Below are 25,439 nucleotides of genomic sequence, written 5' to 3'. Positions count from 1 at the left end.
CAATAATTATTCCTGCCAAATTTCATGCAATAATATTAAAAACACAGGAACTAGTGAGTGTTACGCTGAGTGTTACTTCAAACTTGTAGTTTTTTTAGTATCATACCGCCTTAACGTGATATTTTGCGACTCGTCGCAATCCATGAAGTATTTCTTGTTTACCGCCACAGCTAGATTTGTATTTTTTTTAATAACAAGCGATCTAATTACAGAATCTTAAACCAATCCTATAATAACATTCGAATTGGAACAGTCATAGTCACGACTTTCGCCTTTGAGAATGATAAGCCCTAGAGTTCGCCAGGCGTCGGGGACAGCTTATCACAGAAAATGTTTGACAACAGAGGACTGTCAAAAGACGCCTGGGAACGAGGCTACATCTTTTGTTTCCTGGAAACCCAATGTTAAATGTTATATAAAATAATTTCCAAATTGCTATATTCCTAAAAGATTATAATATCTTGTGTGTTGTACAACACTTGCTGCAGGGCTGCAGGCAGGGAAAGGGGCCCAAGAAATGCTTAGGACACAATATAGGAGAATGTATCCGCGTTTTGAGCAAGCCCCCTTCAATTAGAAATACCGACTATGTCTCTTTGCAGGACATAGTTATTTTTTTTGTAACACATGTCAATTTCCTTCTTTCTCAAAAACAGCGTTTAAGTTTATACTATACCCTCGAGGACTAACAGAGACTGGGTAACTCACCTTTGGGTGATTAAGTTTATACTATACCCTTGAGGACTAAAAGAGACTATGCCCCCGACAGATGTCAATCATATAGAAGGCTTTGTACAGCATGTGGAAAAAGAAACCATTTCAAGGAAGTGTGTCTGCAGAAAACGACGAAAGAACAAGCGCATGGGATCGCAGACGAAACAGATGAAGTGACTCAGATTACCTCGAATGCGTGACCGAGAATCTGTCAACGAAATCGGGGACAAACACAAGACCAACGATGAGTCGGTCTACGCAGAGATGACAATAGCCGGAAATCCAATCAAGTTTCATGTAGACTGTGGTGCATCGGTCTACATACTACCGAAAAAAAAATATGTCACCGAAAATAATCTCATCAGGCCCACAAACAAAACGCTGGTAATGTGGAACAAGGCGGAACTCAAGCCGATCGGCGTCCGAAGACAGAGAAAAGACACTCAACCGAGTTTGTGATAGTCAAGGAGGATCTAACACCGCCAATAGGCCTGAAGACAGTGCAACGGATAAGCTCATAGAAGTCAAGCGTGAAAACTTCAAACCCACGGGGATCTCGGCACTTTGGCAAGCGAACAGCACTTGACCGTTGACCCGAAAGTCACGCCATCGATATCACCGCCACGCCGACTTCCGTTCGCAATGAAATCGAGTTGGATCGCCTGACTCTGCTCGGCGTGGTGACCCGTCGACGAACCGACTGACTGGGTTAGCAACGCGGTAACAGCAACCAAGCCATCAGGAGACATCCGCATATGCATTGACCCGAAACCACTCAACAAAGCCTTAAAGTGGGAGCGCTATCCCATCCCAGTCATCGACGAGTCCTACCAAATCTGGCATAGGTAAGAGTATTCACAAAGGTGGGCGCAAAAAACGGATTTTGGCATGTCGTACTGGATAAAGAATCGAGTCGGCTTACCACCTTTGTCACACCCTTTGGCAGATACTGCTGGAAAAGGCTACCGTTTGGAACTTCCGTCTCATCAGAAATCTTCCAAAAGAGGCTAAACCAAGCCCTAGATAAGCTGGACGGTGTACTTACGGTTCATGACGACAAGGTCACCTACGGCAAAGGCGAAACAGACAAGGTGGCGAGGGAAGACCATGACAGGAATTTAACCGCATTCCTGGACCGCTGTTGTGAGCGAAGCATTTTAGCTAAACAAGTCAAAGGTTCAACTCAGACGCTCGGAAATATCGTATCTGGGACAGTCACAAACAAAGGACTCAGAGCCGACCCAGCCAACGTCGAGGCTATAGTCAACATGCCTCCTCCATGGTACCCCCGCCAGGGGTACCATGGCAGTAGACGACAAACCAAAGCAAGGCATTTGACGCCTTCAAGAGAATGGTGTCGACCACTCCCCTCCTCACCTACTACGATCCTAGCAAGGAAATAACGATCCAGTGTGATGCCAGCGACAAGGGTATCGGGGCTGCACTCCTACAGCAGGGCCAACCAATCGCATTTGCAGGCCACGCCCTCACGGACACCGAGACAAGATACGCGCCGATTGAAAAGGAGATGCTAGCAGTCGTTTTCTTCCTCCACAAATTCGACCAATACGTATACGGGCGAGCAGTTACGGTGAACAGCAACCACAAGTCACTAGAGGCAATTGCGAAGAAGCCTTTGCGCAATGCACCCAAGCGTCTACAAGTAATGCTCCTGAAAACCCAAAAGTACGGCCTCACAATCGTGTACAAGCCAGGTGCGCAAATGCACTTAGCGGATACTCTAAGCAGAGCACACATCCCCGGAGCCCCTAGCGCAAAGAAAAACTTTGAGCACGTCCACGCAGCAAAGTTTGTACCAATGGGAGAAACATGAAAGGAGCGCAAAAAGAAATCAACCGATGGCGATGAAGTCCTCCAGCTTCTAAAGAAGACTCGAGGGTTGGCCAGAGAGCGCAACTGAAGTAACCATACTCGAGGGTTGGCCAGAGAGCGCAACTGAAGTAACGCCGACCCTGGCACAAGAAGACCATACTCGAGGGTTGGCCAGAGAGCGCAACTGAAGTAACGCCGACCCTGGCACAAGAAGACCATACTCGAGGGTTGGCCAGAGAGCGCAACTGAGGTAACGCCGACCCTGGCACAAGAAGACCATACTCGAGGGTTGGCCAGAGAGCGCAACTGAAGTAACCATACTCGAGGGTTGTCCAGAGAGCGCAACTGAGGTAACGCCTCAGGGACGAGCTAGCAGTACACGACGGCCTAATTTATAGGGGGGAACGTCTAGTCATCCCAAGGCGCTCAAACCGGAGATGCGAGAAGAGGCTCACAGCTCGCACATCGGCATCAACGGATGCCTCAGACGGGAACGCGAGAGCATATACTAGCCATACATGAACAGTGACATGCCACAAGTACGAAACCAGACAACAAAAGGAAACGCAACGCAGCCATCCTGTCACAGACCCTGGGAGAAGGTCTCCATTTATATTTTTACCCTCGATGAACGCAACTACCTAGTCCTACGTGACTACTTCTCTAACTTCATCAAGATAAACCATCTCGAAGACACGCGCACACCGGCAACGATAAAGAAGATCAAGAGCCACTTCTCCCGATACGGGATTCCTGACACCGTGGTAACCGACAACGGCCCTCAGTTTGCGTCTGAAAACTTCAAGCAGTTCGCAATCGTGTGGGGGTATGACGTCCATCCTAGCAGCCCCGGACACCAGCAAGCAAATGGTGCCGCTGAATCTGTGGTAAAGACGGCTAAGAGGCTACTCAAGAAGGCAAAGGCAAGCGGGAAAGACCCTTATCTAGCGCTCCTAGCCCACCGGAACACACCCTTAGAGGCGATAGGCTCGAGCCCAGCCCAGAAGATGCTTGGCCGGCGAACAAAGACTCTACTTCCGACAACCTCGGCGCTTCTCAAGCCTCAAGGGATCAACATTGCGGGGAAAAAGGAAAGGAAACGCCTGGCACAGGCAAAGCAGGCACATTATTACGACAAACACGCAAAAGACCTGGAGGCGCTAGAAGAAGGCGACATCGTCCGAATGCGCCCTTTCTTTCCCAACAAGAAAACATGGGACAAGGCTATCGTTAAACAGCGCCTTGACGACAGATCCTACGAGATTGAAACGGACAGCGCCACATTTAGAAGGAACAGAGTGGACATTGAAGAAACTGAGTAATACTTAACAAAACAAACTTTTATTCCAACATGGCCGACCTCTAACATGGAGGTGAGGCTCGACGCACGTGTCTAATTTATGTTAATATACAACAGACTTCAAGAGAACAAACGAGGGAATACGGGATGACACGCCACTGCCAACAGCACCCATACAGCCAGTGAGCAACACGCAAGACTCACAGCAACATGAGGTCGCACCACCCAGGCGGGACAAAAACGTCCCTGAGAAGGTAGCTACGAGAGCCCCAGAAAAGATAGCTAGACCAAGACGAGCAGCTAAGGAGCCTGTCTACCTTAATGACTACAATAGAACTTAGATACCATATCAGAGACTTCAACTATTTTGTTATTGTTGTCGTTTCCTCCAAAAAAAGGGGGATGTAACATGATCTTAATTGATTATTTAATTGTATCGAATTACGCGTCTTAGGACTCTAGTTCACTTGCATCGAGCACTGAGCAATACGTCGAATAAAGAGCTAATCACGAAGAGAAACTAAACACTATACCCTTGGAGGATTAATAGAGACTAGGTAACTCACCTTTGGGTGATTAAGTTTATACTATACCCTTGGAGGACTAATATAGACTAGGTAACTCACCTTTGGGCGATTAAGTTTATAATATACCCTTGGAGGACTAATATAGACTAGGTAACTCACCTTTGGGTGATTAAGTTTATACTATACCCTTGGAGGACTAATAAAGACTAGGTAACTCACCTTTGGGTGATTAACTTTATAATATATCCTTGGAGGACTAATAGAGACTAGGTAACTCACCTTTGGGTGATTAAGTTTATAATATACCCTTGGAGGACTAATAGAGACTAGGTAACTCACTATTGGTGATTAAGTTTATACTATACCCTTGGAGGACTAAAAGAGACTAGGTAACTCACCTTTGGGTGATTAAATTTATACTATACCCTTGGAGGACTAATAGAGACTAGGTAACTCACCTTTGGGTGATTAAGTTTATAATATACCCTTGGAGGACTAATATAGACTAGGTAACTCACCTTTGGGCGATTAAGTTTATACTACACCCTTGGAGAACTAATGGAGACTAGGTAACTCACCTTTAGGTGATTAAGTTTATAATATACCCTTGGAGGACTAATAGAGACTAGGTAACCCACCATTGGGTGGTTAAAGAGGCAGCGTCATGGTACTGCGCATGTCTGGAGTCAGTGTTTATTGTAGGATTTTAATTGTCAACAAACGGTAGAAATTTTTAAAGCTGTCAATGCCTTGTTAAAATGATATACAATATTTTATTGAAAACTATGTTTATTGACAGTTTGTGGTCTTTTCCTTTGAATTTAAGTCCCCCACATGTACCAAAGGCTCATAAGTCAGTATTAGAATTTGACTGCCCCTTTAAGTTTATAATAACCCTTGGAGGACTAATAGAGACTAGGTAACTCACCTGTGGTATTGCTTGCACATATCTTACACCTTCATCTTTTGATATACACTCCTGTATGAAATGCCAGTAGTCTTTTCTGTGACCAAGCAATGTATACTTCTCTGAGTACAAGAAAATTAAAAATAAGAACATTAAACCAACAAGAATAGGCAATTCATCACTAATCCTTGTTGCCTTGGTTTTAAGAAGGTGAAAAAGTGCCCTCTTTAGCACTGATTTATTCATGTACCTTTCTGTTCATGCCTCAGCAGAGTTTCAAGTTTGACACAAAGCTTCTGCAATGTTAAGTCATCATCACTGATAGGGTGTTGTTGAGACTTGAAGGAACTTTTCAATTCGGCAACATAGGCTGTTGGTAACAAACAGCACACTGTTGAGCAGTCATCTTAATTAACGTGACACATACCATATTTACCTGTGTATAAGATGCACCCAGAATTTTTAGCCCCGAAAGTTTAAAACTTGCACTGCGTACTACATCAATTCCAGAAAGAAATGTCACAAAAAGCAAATTTGCGGACAATTCAATAGAACATAAACCAAAGTGTTTCTGTGAAGAACAACGCAGTGACTGTCCTTTACATTTGGCATTGTGTTACGTTTGAAAATCACTATTGGCTTCAACTTCGCTCCAGCCAAAATATAAAAAGTGGCATTCCACATATAAGACGCACCCTAATTTTGAAGGTAATTTTGAAGTGAAAAAAGTATGGCTTATACGCAGGTAAATACAGTATTATACACATCTTTACCATATTATAGCATGTTTATTGTTGGACATGTAACATATCCTGTAAATATCAGAAAAGTGATCCCTAATAATGAATTTTAGCCGAGACGAGCTGTGCTTCACTTGCCAAAAGAACTTAATGTTAATTGTCAGCGGCATTTTGCTCTGCACTAAACTCTGACATGAATACAAAACAAAACTTTCGCCTATATACTTATATTTACTCTATACATTACGATCCCCAATGAAACTTACACTATATCATTATGACTTATAGTGGAGCTCCCACGCGGCGCAAAGCGCTGCATGAGCGGAGCCCCATACCTAGGAAAAGTAGTATACAAAAGAAATATGGTAAAAAATATTGGTAACCCATCAACTTGAGTTTTCTTGACGCGATGTCCGTCCGTCCGTCCGTCCCTAAAAAGCATCGTATGACAACCAAACTTGGCAGGTGTCATGTATGTGTCAAGGGAGGTGCAAATCTGTGGTCACGTGATTTGTGATGTCATCAATGACGTCACTTTAAGAAAAATTATCCCGATGTCATATCTATATTCATATCTCCTAAACGAAAAATCACATGACAACCAAACTTGGTATGTGTCATGTATGTGTCAAGGGGGGTGCAACAATATAGTCATGTGATTGTGATGTCATCAATGAGGTTAGAAGAAGCAAAAATATGCTGACGTCATCAAAATAAAAAAATATATATTTCATTAAAGAAACATCGTGTGACAACAAAACTCGGTAGATGTGATGTATGTTTCAAGTGGGGTGCAATAAGATGGTCATGTGACGTCATTGATGACGTCAATAAATTAAAACTACCCTGACACGAAAAATCGTATGACAACTAAACTTGTTATGTGTCATGTAGATGTGGGGGAAGGGGGTATAACAAGTTGGTCGCGTGATCTGTGAAATCATTGACGTTGTCAAAAACATAAATATAATAATTAAACATTTAATATTTAATTATAAAATTATTTAATTAAACAAGCAAAGACTTGGTCGTTGGGAGCTCCACTTTTAGGCAATGCCTAAATCTATATATTGCATCACAACTGTTCAAATGAAAGTAGAGTAGCACTGTGAGGCAAAGAGTGAATTGTCTCAAGGTCCAAATCCAGTGTACAAGGCCTCAGCCATAAAAAAAATGTTTAATCAATCAATCATTCAATGGTTTATTCCACCCTTTTGCAGCCAAGGCTGAATTGCAGGGCCGTCAGCTGGACACAAATAATAATTAATACATTTGAAATTTGAATAACACAAAGTCGTTCATGCGGCTTGTCCTCGCAACAGTCGGGCGAATTGACTGGTGACTGGAGTGTAAGACACGACCGTAGGACATGACCTCTGGGGTTTGAATAATCCCTACAAGTAAACCGTCTTTCCTACATGACTTAACAAATCTGCGGCATGCGGAATCCCTTCGAACATGCAAGGGTTCCATATTGGCGGCATTAAGCGCCTCGTCATACTGTAGGCTAGGATAAATAACCTGCAAGGCTTTCTTTTGTACCCGTTCCAGCATATCACTGAGGTACTGGGGCAGTGCGGCCCAGGTCAGGGAAGCGTACTCGATACTCGATCTTACTATTGAGCAGTAAACGCTCACAAGATCCTGGGTTGAAAGACCACTCTTTCTCAAGACCCGTAGGCCATACAGACGTTTAACCGCCTTGTTGTAGATGGAGTCGCAGTGGGTGTTCCAAGTAAGATCGTTTGCGATGTGGACCCCTAGCAACTTATGTGTCGAGACTGGTTCAATTACAGATCCTCCGATCATCAGAGGTCGTAAGGCTACCGAATTGTATTTCAAGGGGTTAACCACCATCTCCTTAAATTTCTTCGGATTTAGTTTCACATTGCACTTGTCTGCATACAAGTTGATGTCGGAAGCAATTAGTGGTAGGTAACTAGGAGAGTTCCTTGGAATTAACTCAGTAATAGTTGTGTCATCCACGTATTTCAATCTTAGTGCTTCAATCCTGTGCCAGCCGGTTCACAAGTGCCACAAACAACAGTGGGGCTAGCCTTGTCCCTTGGGGGATCCCCCTCGTGGAGATATCGAGGATGAGAGTTGATCATCAATCCGCACTCTCTGGTGACGATCTACAAGAAAGCTGTGCACCCATCTAATGAGAGACTCGTGAACACCAAGCAGCTCGAGCTCAAGTATCAGAGCATGGTGGTCCACTAGATCAAACCCTTTTGAGAAGTCAGTAAAGAGAACTCTAGCATACATCCCCTCCTTGTCAAGGGCCTCTAGGATCGTATGGAGGAAGTAAACTAGTGCATGCGTGGTTGATTTACAAGCTGTTGCAAACTGCCTGACGTCGAGGGGATCCTTTACCAGAGCAAATAATGACGTGTGCGTAAAGCCCTCTAGTATCTTGGATAACTGTGAGGTGAGTGAAATTGGGCGCAAGTCAGAGTCCACAGCTTTGGGAGGGCTGCACTTCGGAATGGGCATAACAATAGATTCCTTCAATTGAGCAGTATGAAGCCTTGGCTTAAGGATGCATTATAGATATCACGCATGACAAGAGATGAGCATGCTTATGTTACAATACCTTAAAGAAGGACCTGTGATATAAAATGTGCAAACATGGTCCAAGTCATGATTCCTATTAGACCACATCAACTGCAGTGCTCTGTAAATATCAAAACCAGGCGCACACCTTTACCACAGGTCCTTTTTAACAAAAAGCCTGCTGCAGGCTATCTGTGCCTTAAATACCATATTATTATTGAATTCTCGTTGTACAGCACGACCAGAAAGTTTCCGTTTGAAAACACAACCTTTTTTGTTACGGATACGGGTATCGTCCACACGTAAACACAAAAACGATGACCAAAAACGGAACGATATGAAAACAATATCCAAAGTGGAACAATTTAAAATGATACCCTTTCGGTGCCGTGTGAACGGACGAAAACGGGGCCTTTCGGAAATGATGGCCTGATAACTCAGGTCCAGTCCATTTGGCGTGCGAGTATGCATGGGCTGTAAAACTTGTTATCGTTTTTGTCATTTCTGCGTTTTCGTGGAGATGGGTCGTATCAAAATGAAAACGCTTCGTGTGGATGTGGATCTTTTTGAAAACGGAATAAAAAGGTTGCGTTTTTAAACGAAAACGGATACATGGGGACAGGGTCCAAAACTGTGAACTGCAGAATTATGAATGGAATGTTTGTTTCAACCAGCCAGCAGTCAGCAGTCACATGAGAGATCTTGAAGCAGTCAAAAATAAATAAGTCTCATCAGGTTTCAGTTGACATAATTCTCGCTTCTGATTTATCAGAAGACAAGGAAATTGCACACATAAGTTATTACTATCGGTGTTTGTGGAATCATTGATGAACAAGTGAAACTATGAACATATGACAAGAAAATAGTTGGAATTAACAATATAAATCATTGATATTTTTGAATATTGTAACTACTCCATCAAATGAGAAATATTTTCCCTCCAAACACGTATAAGTAAAAACATTCATGACACGGGAAAGACAATTGTGACATCTAAGGTACTTAAATCATATGATGACCACAAATGCTCACCGACAATATCTCCCACAAGCCGCGAAGGGTCGATCACAAAACTTTCCATCTGGCAACTTAGCCACGCATAAGACTCCTTTGCCTGGCTTTATCTAGTACCAGAGTGTGGGGATTTCGGTGTGTAATCACGGCGTGTTGCACACAAATGTTAGAGACGCACCAGCTACCCAAACACGTCCGCCATCTTTATTTTGAAATCAAGTCGAGGCTGAAGAAGCACAGGTATACCAACAAGAAGGAGTCATATGGCTGACATATACACCTATTTCAATAAAGGTTGTCCGTGCAAATGGCAAATGGCGATTGGCAAATGGTAGTTCTACGACCGAAATTAACCATGCGTCTTGAATAATATGGATAAATCAAAACAATTATCCATTAAAGGTTACCAATGCTTGGCTCTGACAATGCTGGACTTCATTTAACACCTTTAAACGAATAATTAGAACCCATTTGCACTGACAACCTTTTGTGAAATAGGTGGTATACCTGTGTCAGAGACTCTGGAATCATCACAGGCCCGTTTTGAGTGGGAGGGTGTTCGTTTACCCATGTAACGGACCCTTCTTTTCTAGGTTGCTCGCCCTAGCACTCAATTCTTCTTCATTAGAGCAGACCTTCCAGTTGAGTGGGGGTATGCAACCCCCCCCCCCCCCCCATCTATATCAGCCGATGGAAAACTTTTCACCACTATTATTCCAGACATTTGGCAACAGCAAGGGGGGGAAGGGGGTAGATTCCCAGCTTTTCAATTGTGAGGGGTATGAAAATTTGTGATAGATATGGAAAGGGGGAGGAGCTAAAGCTGCTGCTTTCAAAAAACTTTTAATGATTTTTAGCATTTTAAAAATGTGTAAAATCCCAGGGAGAGCCTGTCGGGCCACAATACAAAACCCCCAAACCATGTCTCTTTGTATAGACCACAAAAAACAAGATAAAATTATAACACAGTGGTTTTCTACTAAGGCTTTGAACAGAACACTAATAATAAACAGTGGACTACAAGCTGAAGTATATTAATGCTTTAATGAGTATGAGTGCATAATATAATACAAACCAAACGTAATATTTAACCAATAAAGCCATGCTGAAGAACACCAAAGCTAGTCAAAGCAAGACATTATTGTGTTAGGTATAGGTAGTCAACCAGTACCTATGTTAGCCCATGAAAGAACATTGTCAGGTTTGAATAATTAGTTCACTGTGAGTCAAGAACAGTAACTATCTTACAACTTTAAAATCTCTCTTAATGATGCAAGTGAATTTCAAAGGGAGTAAATTTTAAATTTGGTACAAGGCCTTCTAAAAACCCCTATTGTGCCTGCACATATATCAAAAATCAACTTTGATTATGTTTCTAGAGGCTGGTAAAAACCTTGGATCAAATAAGAGTCCTTTATGGAAAATAACCCTGTTTGCATTGTGAAAAGTAGACTTCTCAGACTGTCCACCATAAAAGCATACTTGAGGTATGTACATAATTAACCAAGAGATTGCAAAAATCATCAATCTTTTGATCTAGACTTTAAAAAAAACTAAATAAAAATCAATCAAAAGGTGTTTTCTGCTTTGAAATCACTTGGATAAACATATACAGCAAAACGTAGCATTCACCAGAAACTCTGACTGCCAAATGTTTGTCTTTAATTAGACTTTATAGGGTAGACCTTAGCAATACCAGGGCCTAAACAGAATTGCCTGATTTTCGAATACAAGAAAAAGTGGAGTTCATTTATTTACAGTTTAGAATCTAACACAAGGCAAGATAGGAAAGTCAAATAAAATGGTAACTTTGGTGTTCTCCAGCTCAAAAATAAACTTGAAAACATCTGACATACTGTAATACATTTCTTGGTACTCTAACAACTGTTGATCATATAATATAATATTATGTTGTAAAAATATACAAGTTTTATATAGCTCTTTAGAGTTGGATTATTAAATATGTACATCAAAAAGGACATTTACATCATGAAACAACAGATACTTTAAGATCTAATGCTTATTAAAGTAAGGTATGAACTTTTTTAAAAATCTTTTTTTCTATTTTACCACTGTCTCAACAAGAAGACATCATGTATAAATACATATACCAAAATGCTCACCCTAGAAAAAGTTGAAGAAAATGTGTAAGAAAGTTGATAGGTGACTGAGATAATATTCAAAATTTCCACAAATGAATTAGAAAAGAAATAAATTATTAAGGGGACCATATGAAGAAAAGTCGACCTCACATCTTCAGCATTAATAAAGGCCTGCTCAATAGAACATCCCAACGAAGTAGATATAAGTATAAAGCAGGTGCTGTTTTTAACTTATACAGCCAAACCTAAAATATAATTCAACCCACAAGAGATAAATGCTTAAAACTTAGCAACAACTATTAAAATAAACAGTCCATAGCCTCTCAAATGGTGTCATGGAGACATACTTGTAGGCGTCTCTGTCTTCGATGATAAAACTGCAGAGCAACAGAAAGACCTAGAATAAGAGAAGTAAGCCACTCTCACATAGGTTTGGTGTGGACTGCCAATGATGCCTTAGAATACTCTGTTATGCTGTACATTTGAAAGCCATGTTTTTTTAAGGGAAATCTACCATCATAATCTATTGACTGGGTTCCATAGTGGGGATCGTCTGCAAGTGTGCGGCAGAAGGTGTTATAGCCATCTTTGGGATAGATGGCAATGCACTGAAGGCAGAACCATTGCTGAAGATGATCTTCACTTTAGTCTTGTCTGGTCCAGTGAAGCTAGGCTTTTCAAAGCTGAGAATAAAATTAATATATAATAAGGGAGGGTTAGAATTAGGCAATGCATTTGTTGTATGAACAAGCACCAAGTTATTACCCATTGTTCACTTGTAAGATGGTGTGACTACCTTACCTTAGTTTATTATTATTATTTCGTCTTTTGCGTGAAAAATGCAGGTGTTCAACTCTATTATTAGGTGATTGACACAAAACTCCACTATTATTAATTACTTCCCCTCTTTATGACCAGAAAGAATGCCCAGTCTTTTATAGCTTGCCTGACTGATTCCCCTCATTATACCACAGTCCATCTTACCTTTCATTGTCCTCAACATATAAAGGGACCTTTTCAGCTCCATCTGGGGGCTCTCTGGCAAACGTGTATGATTTGTTGGGCTTTGGTGATGAGGCATACTTTTGACTAGAAGGTGGGTCAATGGTACTTTCATCAGCACTAGCATTCTCAATGCCATTGGACCCATCAGTTGGGGCACTGTCAGTCATTGTAGGCCCCTCCCCTGAAGAGCACCGCGATGGAGGCTTGGAGTCTGTCGTGCCAGCCATGATTGGGTAGCAAGGTGAGGCAGAGTGGCTTCTGCTGCTCTCTTGGCTGTCTTGGTTTTCAGCTTGGGTTTGTGTGTGCATGTCAACTGTAGGGAAGGGGCTGCCAATGGAGAGGATATCAGGAATAGGTGCCTTTCTCCCATCCACTGGTTCAATGAGCTGCAAAAAAAGAAAAGGTCAAATGTCATTTTAAAATCGAGGAAAATATCATGATGACAGCAGTGGAATTCTAAGTTCACAAAAAAAAAGCAAGAACCAAAGTTCTAAACTAGGTTTGTCCAAATAGAAAGTGGAGATCCCTGCTATGTCTATTATCTTATACCAGGACTTGAAGCTTCCAGAGCTGCATGCAAAACTAGTAGGGAAATTTTGGTTATATATCTCAAATTTCAGTCACACAGAATGAAACATTAGTTACATGCTTAGCATATAATATTCACAGTTGACCTGCGGCATAATTGGTAGATAGGTGAGGTAGCCATTTTGCAGTAAAACCTCTAGCAGCATGGTTTGGGATGCTTGTTTGCAACAAGAGAAATTTCTAGATCTAAACACAAATGCAACTGTTTTATCAGATCTACATATACTGAGCTGTGTATGCATACCTTGACCTCAGCAGGGTCATCCCCTGGCCTCAACACAAGCTTCTGAATCTCTGTGTTAAGCTCTTCAAGACTCCTTCGCTGATGCCCCTCACTCGACCTGGTTATCTTGGGGATTGGAATAGCAACAGACTGGGTCGCCTTTTGGATAGCGTGATCGCCATGTAGCGGTGACTGCCTTCCATAAGATGGAGATCTGTTGCTTCCTTGTTTAATACGCTGCTGGCGCAATTTCTAATGGAGACAAGACTGCTTCGATGTAACAAACAAACAAAAAATAAAGCCCAGAGTCATATAGTATAAAACATTTTAGTGGACTTTCTATCAGCCCTATGAAAAATACTGGCATTCTTCAGGGCTCAAATTTTAACATTCAAACAACAATAACAAAAGCATTTTTTGAGAAGTGTACATTTGGGGTTGTTTTCAAGATCTGAAAATCTAAGTTAACACATTTATATTTTATTAAAACTGTAACGTACCTCACGCATATGGTCTGCACTACTCCAAGAGTTTGACCTTTTGGGACGGTATGATGGTTCATCTATTTCACTTTCATCCCATGTTGGCGTCTAGTGAGCAAAGAACATAAGAAAGGAAGTTTTATCAATAAACTATAACATTAAAATAATACATGTGTATCATAAATTAGCACAGAGTTGCTTTTTAGCCTTCAGTGCCAAGGGCCAAAGACTATTGTAATTGTCGACGTCCCTGCTGTGATGTGATGTGAGTGAAGTTAGAAATCCAGGCACATATTCATAGCATGATCTAAGCCTCCGTACGTGACCAGCTGGTAAAGTCATTCCTTTGCTATTTTATGTGAGTTTCACAAGACACAATAGAATAACTGAAAGAAGGAGAGTTCTACAAGGTTACATCTTGTAAACTGAGATACTACTTTGGTAATTGTCCTGTCTTTAAAACGACAAAAGAAACAGAGATCACCGAAACAGAAAAACAGAAGAAGAAGCAGAAGTTTTCGGGATACTGTTCCTGGCTAGGAAGAGCGTTTTTCAAAGCAAGCAGTAGCCACCAGGTTTTTTACGGGTCCCAGATAAGCAAATTATAATTTTCAAAGTTAATGAATAGATTGGCTAAATAATTATTCAAATTAAATAAAAAAATCAAGATTTGTCAATGTCTGTAGACAACTGGCACCCCACAAAATCCTGTGACATTGGCACTTTTCGAAGAGAAGACAAATAACAGTAAATAAAGTCTCATTTTGTAGCAAAACTTCCAATAACTTTGCAAAGTTGTTAATTTTTTTAGGCACATGGTGACAGCTAACTGTCAAATCATTTGATAGAGATGAAACCTGATTGGCTGTTAGGGAATTCGCTAAAATGATGTTAGCTGTGATTGGCCCACTTTTTTCAGGGGAGTGGAATGGTTTACTCTGTGATGAAAACTTGCTACAACTCGACACAACTTGAAAATGGTGCACTTTAATTAATCAGTAAAAAAAGCAGCAAATTGAATACTTCAACTTGGCTAATCCAATTGATCCATAAATACAGTTTGAAATATTAGGGGAAAACATTGTTTGTCCAAACCGTGGGTATTGGGGATGGTGCGCACTGTCTGGCTTAGCTATTCTCTATCTATCAGCTCGTAAAAAGCGGAAACGCACACGTTTTGTGGTAAATTAGTCGACGGGTTCAACTATCAATTGCCTAGAGTTTGCTGAATCACAAACAATTACTTTGGAGACTTAACCGTCATATGTAAACTTTAAACCAAATATTGCATTTAACATATTTGAAGGGAAAATATGGTGTGCTGAAACAAAGCCAGGAAATATTTTCAATCTATAACTGCATGACTGGAAATCTAAACATCAATGTAAAATGTCACCTGTTCAAAACAGGAAATATCGAAACAGTATCTTTCTGAACTTAGAGGATAGTGCCATGAAAAGAAGTGTTGAACTTGACGTACAAAGTACTAATCAATAAGGTTGCTGTTTTCTCTGTGATAAAATATGGAGGTCACTTGGTCTCATGACAACAGGTACATTCATTTGGTTAAGAAAGGAAACACATGGAAAGCAAAACATATTCCACTAAAATAAAATAGAGATATCCAAAATAATTGATTTGATATGAAATGCTAAATGTTATTGCAAAGACTCGGGATCTTCCCAGAACACACTTAGATTAGAGGACTGTGTTAAATCCCTCTTCACGGCCATATATCTCAAAAGTAGACTGAAAAGCCGGCTCGAATATTCAATACACGGCTCACCAAAATACTAATATCCTTATAAAGAAAGTATTTACGATAAACCTGTCTTGATATGGCCTCTGTGTTGTTTGGAATGTTAGCAGAAATAGGTGATTATTATTTTAGTGAAAGTTTCATGTTACATCGGCTTTGAAAACAAGTGCAAATTTGGTGCGAGAACAATCTGGCTCAGACATTGAGATTTTTTTTCCTGCTCTGAACAGCGCCTTTAAGATTATCATTCTAAATCCCTGAGGGCAGATTTTTCCCGTGTGTGGGGAAATCATTAGAAAGAAAGGCACGAATAGACAAAAACCCGAGCGTCACCGTGAAGTGTTCAGACCAAACCACGACTAGAAGAGTAAAAACCCTCGTTATTTTGTGAAATGCCAAAATAATTAAATAATATTTGGGCCAACCCTTGTTTACTGTAGAATTATTCTAATCCACAGACCTGAGTACTTTTGTGGCAAACCAAGGGTCCGTAGCTAGAAGTTTCGTTTGCTCGAGGCCATTGCCCGCTCAAGTACGTCCCAGAAATGGCGTCCAGAGATGAAGTTCGCCGTAACTGAGTAAAACTCGATGTTGAGCCAGCCTTTAGTGGCTTAGGTCTTTCCACTAAAAAAAAGAAGTAAGAAGGCGATTAAACTTACTAGCCAGTAGGCATAAGAAGTTTTTATTTATCTTAAAAATTTACTATTTCACATTTGAACGACACCGCAAAACCGATAGACCAAGTTGCTATGAAAGGCAACAAATCTTGGGACACATTTCAAGAATAAAGCCAAAAAGGAGAAAAAAATCCGAAATAGGTGTATCGTATAACGTTTTCGTGTAATCCAAAGAAATGAAAAGCTAAGCAAAATATGTTTTTAAGGTTAAAAGAGGCAAGATTTACCTTTACATTTTGCGACATTGGGAGAAGGGGAAGTTGGGCTCCGTCGATGCTCAGGAGATCCACGTGTTTCTGGCGAAGTTCTTTTGGGTTTAAGACCAGTTTCATTGCCATGAACTGGCGAGGAAGATGGACTAGGCCTCCGAATAGGATTTCCTCTAGTAGGACTTGGGTTTCGAAGCAAAGAGAACGGATGTGTTGCTCGGAGTGGCTGAGGTCTAGAGCTTGATGAAGGTGAATTATTTCTTCTTGGCCTTGATGGCTGAGAAGCCATATCTTGCGCCACAATGCCTATAAAAAAGGACCAGAAATCAAGCTTTATTCAAAGCCTACGCCAAAAACTGTCGAAGAAAGAAAACAATGCAAGATAACCGTACAGGAATAGCTCCCTCTCGCAGCTCTGTGTGTGTTGTGTGTAGTGAGTATTCTAATTACTGATATGCAAATCTCAGATGTATGATTGGCTACAGCGCTTCCCTGCCGAAAAACAGCACGTCAAGAGAATTCAAAGTTTTATCAGACAGTAACGCTCGCATTTTCCACAAACACCAAAAGAGAGACTGCCATTATTTGCTCCAGATATTCTTATTATCAGTACAATTATTTTTTTTTATATTGGCGATGTGCCACGATGTTAAGGATATAACCTTAAGGGTTGTGTTTTTTTTTAAGATAGGCACATGATGTAGTATTTAAAGCATGATTAGGCACGTGTTTATAGACAAAGCAATCAACAAGAACGATCGTAGCCTTTAATTTTCCTCTACAAGTAGACTTACGACTCTAATGATTGCATCTCGAGCTCCATATTATGGCATTGAGATATATTTGGGGATATTTCTGGTTTTTTTTTTCTCTTTAGAACTTGAGGAGCGTAGTGCCACCTGCGAATTTGTAATTTGCGTCAATTTAATATTCCCGAATAAATGAGGTCTCTGAAATTCGTAACTTGTTTATTATATTCTGATAGGCATGTTTTAACTGCTTTACTCAGAGCTGAACCCTTGACAACAGTAGACTAGTGTAAATAGATGCTCAAAGAAAACTCTAAAATGTGTCGTGATAAACCAAGATGTGCGACTACTATGAGCACTATTTTTCCCGCTAATCAGGTAGACGCAACAGGCAAAATCTGGCTATTTTATGACTGGCTGAGGAATTTTGACTTTGACTTGTAATAGTGCTATTCATATTCTTGCTAGTTGTTTTTCATTCTATTTTAAGGTCATTGAGAGATTACGGCGAATGGGTTTCTTTCTTCCAAGAAATAAAAGCCACCAAGATGAAAAGTTTAGTCTCATACCCTTCGTAAAACAAAATCGAAAAAAAAAACCTTAATAAAAAAAACCATTAAGTACAATTATAGTATTGATTCTACAAGCCCGTATACACCGTTATAATTCAAAGAAAACTAGTAATACTTTGATGGTATTACGAGCTTTTATTCATATTATTTAATTTTTATTATCGAGTTCAAACCCTAGTTAAAGGCATCACTAAAAGTACGGCAATATTCTGCGAAACGCAGTAAAAATAGTACATGAAATGTATAAAAATGAAATTTATAGAAACATGTTTGACCATCTACGATTTTTTTGATTGAGTAAATTGTATACTTGGTCTTAGCTATTACCATTTACTATATTTGATATGAATTAGAGTGTTTTCCTTAAAAATATACAGTGATGATGTTGAAACAGCTGATAAAATAATAAATTCTCCTTTGGTATTAATGAACTGTCATAGTTCACTGGCAGTACAGAGTATGTCATTCATGAAAATTTTTACTCGTTTACCCTAAAGCGGTCAGATGACGAAAGCCCCAAGAAAAAAAACGTAATCGAGTAATTTAGAAAGGGACATGTTTACTGAGGAATATATGTTTAAGAAGGACGAATTCTTCCTAAAAAATAATGACGGTTGGATAATAACGGGATAAGGTACAGTATGTGTGTACCTACTGACTACACACTCCATAAAGTCCTCGCCATACTATCGTTACTGAAGATACCATTAACAGAAAACCTAGGTTTTCTAGACAAACATGACATGATATCTACGCGTTTCATCTTGGGATTGAGCCCGTGTGTTTGCAAAGGTTTGTTTAGCCCCATTCCTCGGCGTATCATTTCAGGGCAAGTCCAAACAAGCCTTCCCAAGCAAGTCTTCGAGAGCTAATGTCACCATCGCGAAATGTTTAACCCTTTAAACATTATTCGATCAAAATGTCGTTGGTGCTGCAACTGAAACATACATGCTTGAATAATTAATCATTTTTCATCTTCACTTTTTTTCATGTTTTGCGAAGCCGATTCTAAAATATATCCACAGGTAACCCAAACGAAATCGGGTCATATTCGGTAATTTCAAACTATACAAATAAAATTGGGAAATTTTTTCGTCTTTTAAAATAGGCAAATAAGTCAAAACCCGTGGAGTAGATGGAAAAGAAGCCTTGTGTTATAGTAGTACAATTACTGTAATTATCAGTTATTTGTTTCCTTGGAGAAAATATTCACTTTCGTTTCTTTCTAGTTGTGCGTTCTCATCACGGTGCAATTCTTCGCAGGCTGGAACCATAAGAAATTATACGATAGAAAAAATATAGTACGAACGCTTCTTTGCGAAAATTTAAAGAAAATCCGCTTCGAACGGACTGGCCACGAGCGTCTCATCTTATGATCGATATAAGCTGGGATACTGAGAAACAGCCATGATAAATATGCAAAGAAGCACATTGACACGATTTTTAACGCCATTCCAGAAGAACTCTTTCCTGTATACTGAACATTGTTTCCTACAAAAGAGAAAAGCCAGCTTCGAACTGTTTCCAACTCAATAAGCCGTTAATCTTCTGGAGCGAATTAAAATACTACGTTTTCTGTAATATGACGAGGAGCGAAAAGCAGTCCGTTGAAAATATACTTATATAATATCTATAAGTTACCTTCCAGTTTGAGAAAGATGTCTTCGGGTTTTTTTTTTAAGCGGCTAACAGAGTTTGCAGTATAGTTGCGAGAGAAGATATGGTAATATTTGGCAATTTCCGTTGCCTGTTTTTAAAGTGCTATGTTTTTACTACTCGAAGGTGTATGTAGCGAGCGTTATGAATGGAAGGCCGGAGATATCTGATTGGCAGTTTGATTGATGATAGCGAGTAAGCCAATCAGAAGCGCGAGCCGTGACTCAATATCTGCTTGCCTTTGTTTCGCCCGTGTAGCTAGGTGGTGGGCTTAAAGCGAAAATATACATGTTTTAACAGTGTGTGCGCTTTAGCACAAAACGCAAAATGCTTCTGTATTGGTTTTTATTATCCCTAACAGGAAAAAAATATCCGATATAAACTTCCTTCTTGAAATTGCGAATGAGAAGGGCACAATAATAATAATACGTTTGTTGTTTGCTCACAGTGTGTGCGTAATACAAAGATATCATCTAACATTAAAATGTCTGTGGCAACAGATTTGAGTTTTCGAGAATGTCACCTTAAGGCGGGGGTCTACCTGAAACTCACTACAGACATCAAAAAAAATTTTTTTCGATAAATATCATATTCGGCTATTCCTTTATCAATTCAATGTTGTCTTACAACTGTCCTGACTCTTTTTCGATAAGCCCGAGCGCTTTTAAAAAGTTGTGTCAAGTTTGAAGATCACGTTGCCATGGCAACGATTACTGTTTCTTTTGAATTCGGCGCATTTTTTCTACTCCAATGGGGCCCAATCGCCATACAAATCTCCTCAAATCTCTCTTGAAACAACTGTCCAGCGGTTGACAGCAAAATACACAACTATTATGGGATATATATGTGCAAAATCCAGCAAAACTTCTAAACTTATCGAACCGCGATCCTCAAAGCTATATACAACTCATATCAACTCTTTAAAAGACCTTGAAAAATAATGGTCGGAGAAAAAGACTCTTCGACGTACCGAAAGAAAAGAAAACGCGTGTTTTACGGCAAGCAAAAACAGGAGCTGAACCGCTCAGACAGAGATGAAAGCTCTCAAACAACTCGTGGCCTCGTCGAAGAACCAGGACCCTCACACTCTCGATCGGCAGATTATACTCCAGATCACAGTGAACAAGCTCCAGCAAGTGCTTCTAGAAAGAAGCTTAGCGACCATGGCTACAATGAAAGCTTTGACGGAGAGTTTTCTTCGGACGATCAAAGCCTTTCAAAATTTGACTCAGACCACGAGGAGGTATCTGGTGATGATGCTGAAGCCTGCGAATATCGAGTCGTGGACTTGGGATGCCTCTCTTCATATCTTTCCGATGTTCATAGATGCGAAGAAGGTGAGTATTTTGAAAAATAACATCATTTTGTTTTCGCTGATAAACTCAATATAGTGATTTAGTTTATATGATTGGTCTCAGATTTGGAAATTACTATATACACAGAATACGTGACCTTATGATTTCTTGAACTCAGCGGGACTGTAAGACTCATATTATAAGTAACAATTATTCTGTTTGAATCAATGGCTGATTCATTAGCTAGCGATTCTAAGTGTTTGTTTTATTGCAGGTAAACTTGAAATAAAAGAAACTACTTCAGCAAGGGCAGGGCTGAAATCCTCTTTCGAGGTTAAGTGCAGTTCCTGTCATGAAACTGAAACTCTGACAACATCAAGTCAAATCCACCAAAGAGGCAAGTCTTTCGATGTCAACCGGCGAGTAGTGTACCACTCCCTGGAAAGTGGAAATGGATATGAGGGACTTGCTTCATTTTGCAGAGTCATGAATATGCCATGCGTTAGCAAAGCAGCATATTACAAACAATTGGACATAATTGTCAATGCTCAGGAAGAGGAGGGAAGACGTGAAATGTGTTCGGCCGCAAAAAGACTGCGTCAGAAGCTGATGGGAGATGATGGCAAGGAGTTTGAGCTTCTTGACGTGGCTGTCAGTTTTGATGGAACCTGGGCCAAGAGAGGCTTCACATCACTCACTGGAGTGGTTTTTGCTATTTCTATAGACACTGGAGAGGTCCTAGACTACCATGTCCTCTCCAAACAATGCCAGACATGTACCATAAACAGAGGCAAAATTTCTGATGATGGAAAGTTTGAGGATTGGATACTAGAACATGTGGCTTCAGGTGCATGTGACATAAACTTTGTTGGAAGTTCTCCTGCCATGGAGGCAGAGGGTGCTGTTGTGCTCTGGAGTAGATCCATGGAACGCTACAACATCAGGTACAAGTGGATGATTTGCGATGGGGACAGTAAATCACACAACTCTGTCCAAGACATTTACGATGAATGTAGGGTGGAAAAATTAGACTGTGTGGGGCACGTGCAAAAAAGGATGGGAAAGCGGTTGCTCCAGTTGAAGAGTAGGAGAAAAGGGAAGCTAGATGATGGCCATACGATTGGTGGCCGTGGCCGCCTCACAGAGGCCAAGATAAAAAAAACTCCAAAAGGAGTATGGTCTGGCAATTCGCCAGAACACTGTGCAAGATACCAATCCCACAGAAAGAGACATTGATGTGGCAGTATATGCGATGAAAAAGAATATAATTGCATCTCTACACCACAATATTGGGGTGCCAGATCTTCAAAAACAGCATCGCTACTGCCCAAAAGGGGCAAATTCCTGGTGTAAGTTCCAACAGGACGAAGCCACCGGTACCTCCAGTTACGACTCAGCAGACTGCTTACCTGAGGTTTTTCTAGAGGTACTGCGGCCAGTATACATGAGCTTGAGTGAGACTGATTTACTGAAGAGATGTGTTCGTGGAAAGACACAGAACCCTAACGAATGTATTAATTCGTTGGTTTGGGCCCGATGCCCAAAACACAAGCACCATGGCCCAAAGGTGGTGCGATTTGCAGCAGCATCTGCTGTCTGCCATTTTCATGGGGGGGCTGCTAGTAGGGAGAAAGTGATGGAGAGTCTTTTGATTCCTGCTGGCAGCCATACAAAGCAGGGATCAGAAAGCGGGTGCAGAAAGCAGACAGGCAAGTGTCTGAAAAGGCAAAGAAGAAAAGACAGGCCACCCAGATGCGCAGAGTACGCAGGGAGGAGGCTCTAAGGAGTGCTGAGGGTGTTACTTACGAGTCTGGAGCATTTTAGCTAAAATATTTTCAAGAACATTGCTTATATGATAAGAAACAGCGTTTTTGTGATTATTGTCAACTTTAAAGGCATTTTCCCGAATTTTTGCTTTTCGGGCTTCAAGAAAAGATATCTCTTCAAGAATTTGTTCAATTGACCTCAAACTTTCAGCATTGATAGATATAACTGAGGTGATTAAAATGAGTTGAGGGATTTCCTCTTTAATTTTTTAAAAGAAAGTTATGGACTGATGAAGTCAATTTTCCTATTATGCAAATTTAAATGACTTCTATTGGCTTATTTTTTGGAATTCCAAAATTTCCTCAACTCATTTTAATTATTAGTGTTCTAGCAATAGTACAATGAAGAAAAATCGAAATTCCATTCAATCTGCAAGGAGTTATTTTTTCTTAAATAAAAACTCTCCTTACTCAACATGTGTCTTTTTGAAAGCCTGGTATCAAATTACATTGTCATATTTCACGGAATAAAATATAAAATCAGAATCGTCATCTCATAACCTTTCCAATGATATATGGTTTGCTATAGTTATGATGAAAACTTTGACAGTTGTGATTTTTTTTGCAACACCACTCAATTTGCTATGAGTTCAGGTAGACCCCCGCCTTAAAACCCGACATATCTAGTGTTCTGTTAGATACGCGATGGTGTAATTGAATAAAGTAATTCCGATAACAAGCGCTATACTTCAGCGCTGAATAACGTCATAGCGCAAATGCCCTTTGGCTGACATCAAGTGGTTTTGGGCGTTTTGAGTTTCGCGGTCTTCTAGAACACCGAATAAAGCCCTTCAATTTGAAACTCACATTTGGGGAGAAATCCAACATAGCAGATCTTACAATAACCACAAAAAATGTATTAAAAACTTTCATTTATAATATTTTCTTCTAATGTTTTTCTGACATATTCTCTAACTCAGCTTGTTTACATTACACACTTTATTTACGTGGTTTTGCCAATAAAGAAGAAAAAGGCTACTCCCCCACCCCCACCCCCCCTAAAAAATTCTATACGTGTTGCTTATAATTCTCTTGATTCGCCTGGCCTGATATCTCCTTCTTAGAGTTCGGAATATCGGCAGGTCAACATGCGCTAACTAGAAGCGCAAATGGCCCATTTGGAATATAGATATCGCGATTAGGGTGGCGCTTAGTTTTGAAGCTGGGTGAAGCTCATTTGAAATTCGTGGTTATAAATAAAGGCGCTGATGTTTTCTTAAACCTAGCATATTACAGTAACCACTGGTATTATAAAAAAAAATGTTTTTTAACAACTGACTGGTCACAATTGGGGAACAAGTTATGACAGTCATTTGCGGGCAATGAAAGTTTTACATGACTTGTTTCAACATGGTAAAGGGGGAGGGTTGGTGCAGGTTTACCGATCTAAAGTAAAATCGAGCGGATTGACGGTATGGATTTATGACATACGTGGTATACTGGTATGGGATGGGAAAACTGGAACAGATCGGCGGATTTGAGGAAGCTATTCCCCCCCTACCCCCCTAAAATGGTAGGCGGATTGATGGGCTGCTCAGCCAAGATAAGGGTGATACTTTGTGTAAAGATACCGAGCTTCCTGTGTTAGAACATGTAACTAGTTTTTACGTTTACTGGATGATAAACAAATGTGTAATATTTTTTATTAATTGTTTATCTAACCTATTTGTAAGATTCGATGATAATCCACTTATTTCAGCGTTTTTAGAAGTGAAAATGTATGCTTTTTTTAAAATAATGTATGTATAAACCATAGAAGGAAATTTCAGTGGTTGACAGCTTTTAAAAGAACTTATCTTGACGTGTTTCATGCCTATTTTATTGATTTTAATTGATTGAAAATACAAAAGGTAACTAATTTCCCAAATTTACCGCAGACCAAGTGTGCCATTCAAATTGATTGGCACGATGACGTCGTTGCCTTGGCAATTTTTTTGTGTGAAAAGGAATAGGTATTGTAGAGAAACTCTAATTAACCTTTCAGAATTTCAGTGCGCTATGATAGAACTCTTAGCGGATGGTGTATCAAATCATGTTGTATCACATCATGGTGTACACTCAATTATGCTACGTTTCTAAGATCACAATGTTTTTAAAGAAGGAATTCCAAACAAAAGAGAAATCGATTCCGAAGATCGCGTGCTAGATGTCTAGCAGGACGATATCAGACGCCATAAGACCTCTTACCTTTTAGCACCTTTAACACATTCATTTTTGAAATATTATTTTTCCATGTGAGTAACCGCTAACACTGCACTCTGAAATAGGTTGAGTATTCGATTTTAACTTTGCGATCCCTTTCTTCCGTATGGCAAAACGCACACAACTTAGACATTACGTCATCGCTAAAAGTAGTCAGTGCAGCACGCTGCAAAGAGGCCAGTCACGTGACAAAGACACCTGTCTCGTGTCCAGACTTCTCTCGGTGGAAAACGGCGGAGTGTGTGGTGGAAAGCCTTCTGCAAGGTCTGCAAGTCTTTAGACAGTACCGAGATTATTTGCCAGTGCCAGTTCCCAAGACCGCTAAAAAAAATCTTTACGGCACCGATGTTTCAAGGGTGCGCCCCCGGGAAGCTTTTTCAATGTTATGAATCCAAACCATTTTTTAGTTATCTTCAATAACAATCTTCCAAGGCTTTTTAGCCTAAATGAAGACAAAACAAACCTCGTATATGAGATAGACGGCTGCAAGGTATAGAGCAAGC

At 40.3% G+C, this 25,439-nt stretch overlaps 3 protein-coding genes across 7 annotated transcripts in view; 1 reads left to right on the top strand and 2 right to left on the bottom strand.

The window, feature by feature from the left end:
- Positions 1–9,827, bottom strand: part of LOC116618669 (FYVE and coiled-coil domain-containing protein 1) — a 37,703-nt gene extending 27,876 nt beyond the window's left edge. For 2 of the 3 annotated variants that reach the window (XR_007307014.1, XM_032382656.2), the window contains exons 1-3: positions 9,610–9,827; positions 5,532–5,651; positions 5,303–5,403 (exon numbers count right to left, since the gene is read on the bottom strand). Coding sequence is in view for 2 of the 3 variants with exons in the window: in XM_032382656.2 (XP_032238547.2) it covers positions 5,303–5,403; positions 5,532–5,651; positions 9,610–9,658 (270 nt within the window). In the remaining variant the exon portion in view is untranslated. The remainder of the gene's footprint in view (positions 1–5,302; positions 5,404–5,531; positions 5,652–9,609) is intronic. The other variant, XM_032382657.2, reaches the window with a different exon arrangement.
- Positions 9,828–10,616: 789 nt separating this feature from the next.
- On the bottom strand, positions 10,617–25,056 carry LOC5513185 (glucocorticoid-induced transcript 1 protein). 3 transcript variants are annotated; one of them, XM_032382693.2, is made up of 7 exons: positions 24,922–25,056; positions 16,655–16,942; positions 16,211–16,374; positions 14,010–14,099; positions 13,531–13,761; positions 12,678–13,084; positions 10,617–12,376 (listed from the first exon to the last, which is right to left on the bottom strand). In XM_032382693.2, the coding sequence occupies exons 1-7, from the start codon at positions 24,944–24,946 to the stop codon at positions 12,217–12,219; spliced, it is 1,365 nt and encodes a 454-aa protein (XP_032238584.1). In that variant the 5' UTR covers positions 24,947–25,056; the 3' UTR covers positions 10,617–12,216. The 3 variants fall into 3 exon arrangements, with proteins under 3 accessions (XP_032238584.1, XP_001633472.1, XP_032238585.1); XM_001633422.3 differs by lacking the exon at positions 24,922–25,056 and adding an exon at positions 19,599–19,820; XM_032382694.2 differs by lacking the exon at positions 24,922–25,056 and adding an exon at positions 17,029–17,122.
- LOC125561091 lies at positions 20,131–23,149 on the top strand. The gene is made up of 2 exons (XM_048724314.1): positions 20,131–20,950; positions 21,183–23,149. The coding sequence occupies exons 1-2, from the start codon at positions 20,554–20,556 to the stop codon at positions 22,142–22,144; spliced, it is 1,359 nt and encodes a 452-aa protein (XP_048580271.1). The 5' UTR covers positions 20,131–20,553; the 3' UTR covers positions 22,145–23,149.
- Positions 25,057–25,439: the final 383 nt, after the last annotated feature.

Source organism: Nematostella vectensis, chromosome 2 (genome assembly GCF_932526225.1).
Source record: "Nematostella vectensis chromosome 2, jaNemVect1.1, whole genome shotgun sequence".
NCBI classification, from domain to species: Eukaryota; Metazoa; Cnidaria; class Anthozoa; order Actiniaria; family Edwardsiidae; genus Nematostella; species Nematostella vectensis.
This window is presented reverse-complemented; position numbering and strand designations above follow the sequence as displayed.

Excerpts from the sequence above, each read along its gene's own strand:
- LOC125561091 (XM_048724314.1), top strand. The coding sequence starts at position 20,554 with ATGGTCGGAGAAAAAGACTCTTCGACGTACCGAAAGAAAAGAAAACGC. Across the intron at positions 20,951-21,182 it reads TGTTCATAGATGCGAAGAAG|GTAAACTTGAAATAAAAGAA; the intron begins GTGAGTATTTTG and ends GTTTTATTGCAG.
- LOC5513185 (XM_032382693.2), bottom strand. The coding sequence starts at position 24,946 with ATGAATGTGTTAAAGGTGCTAAAAG. Across the intron at positions 13,762-14,009 it reads GTGCAGACCATATGCGTGAG|AAATTGCGCCAGCAGCGTAT; the intron begins GTACGTTACAGT and ends TGTCTCCATTAG. Across the intron at positions 13,085-13,530 it reads ATGACCCTGCTGAGGTCAAG|CTCATTGAACCAGTGGATGG; the intron begins GTATGCATACAC and ends CTTTTTTTGCAG.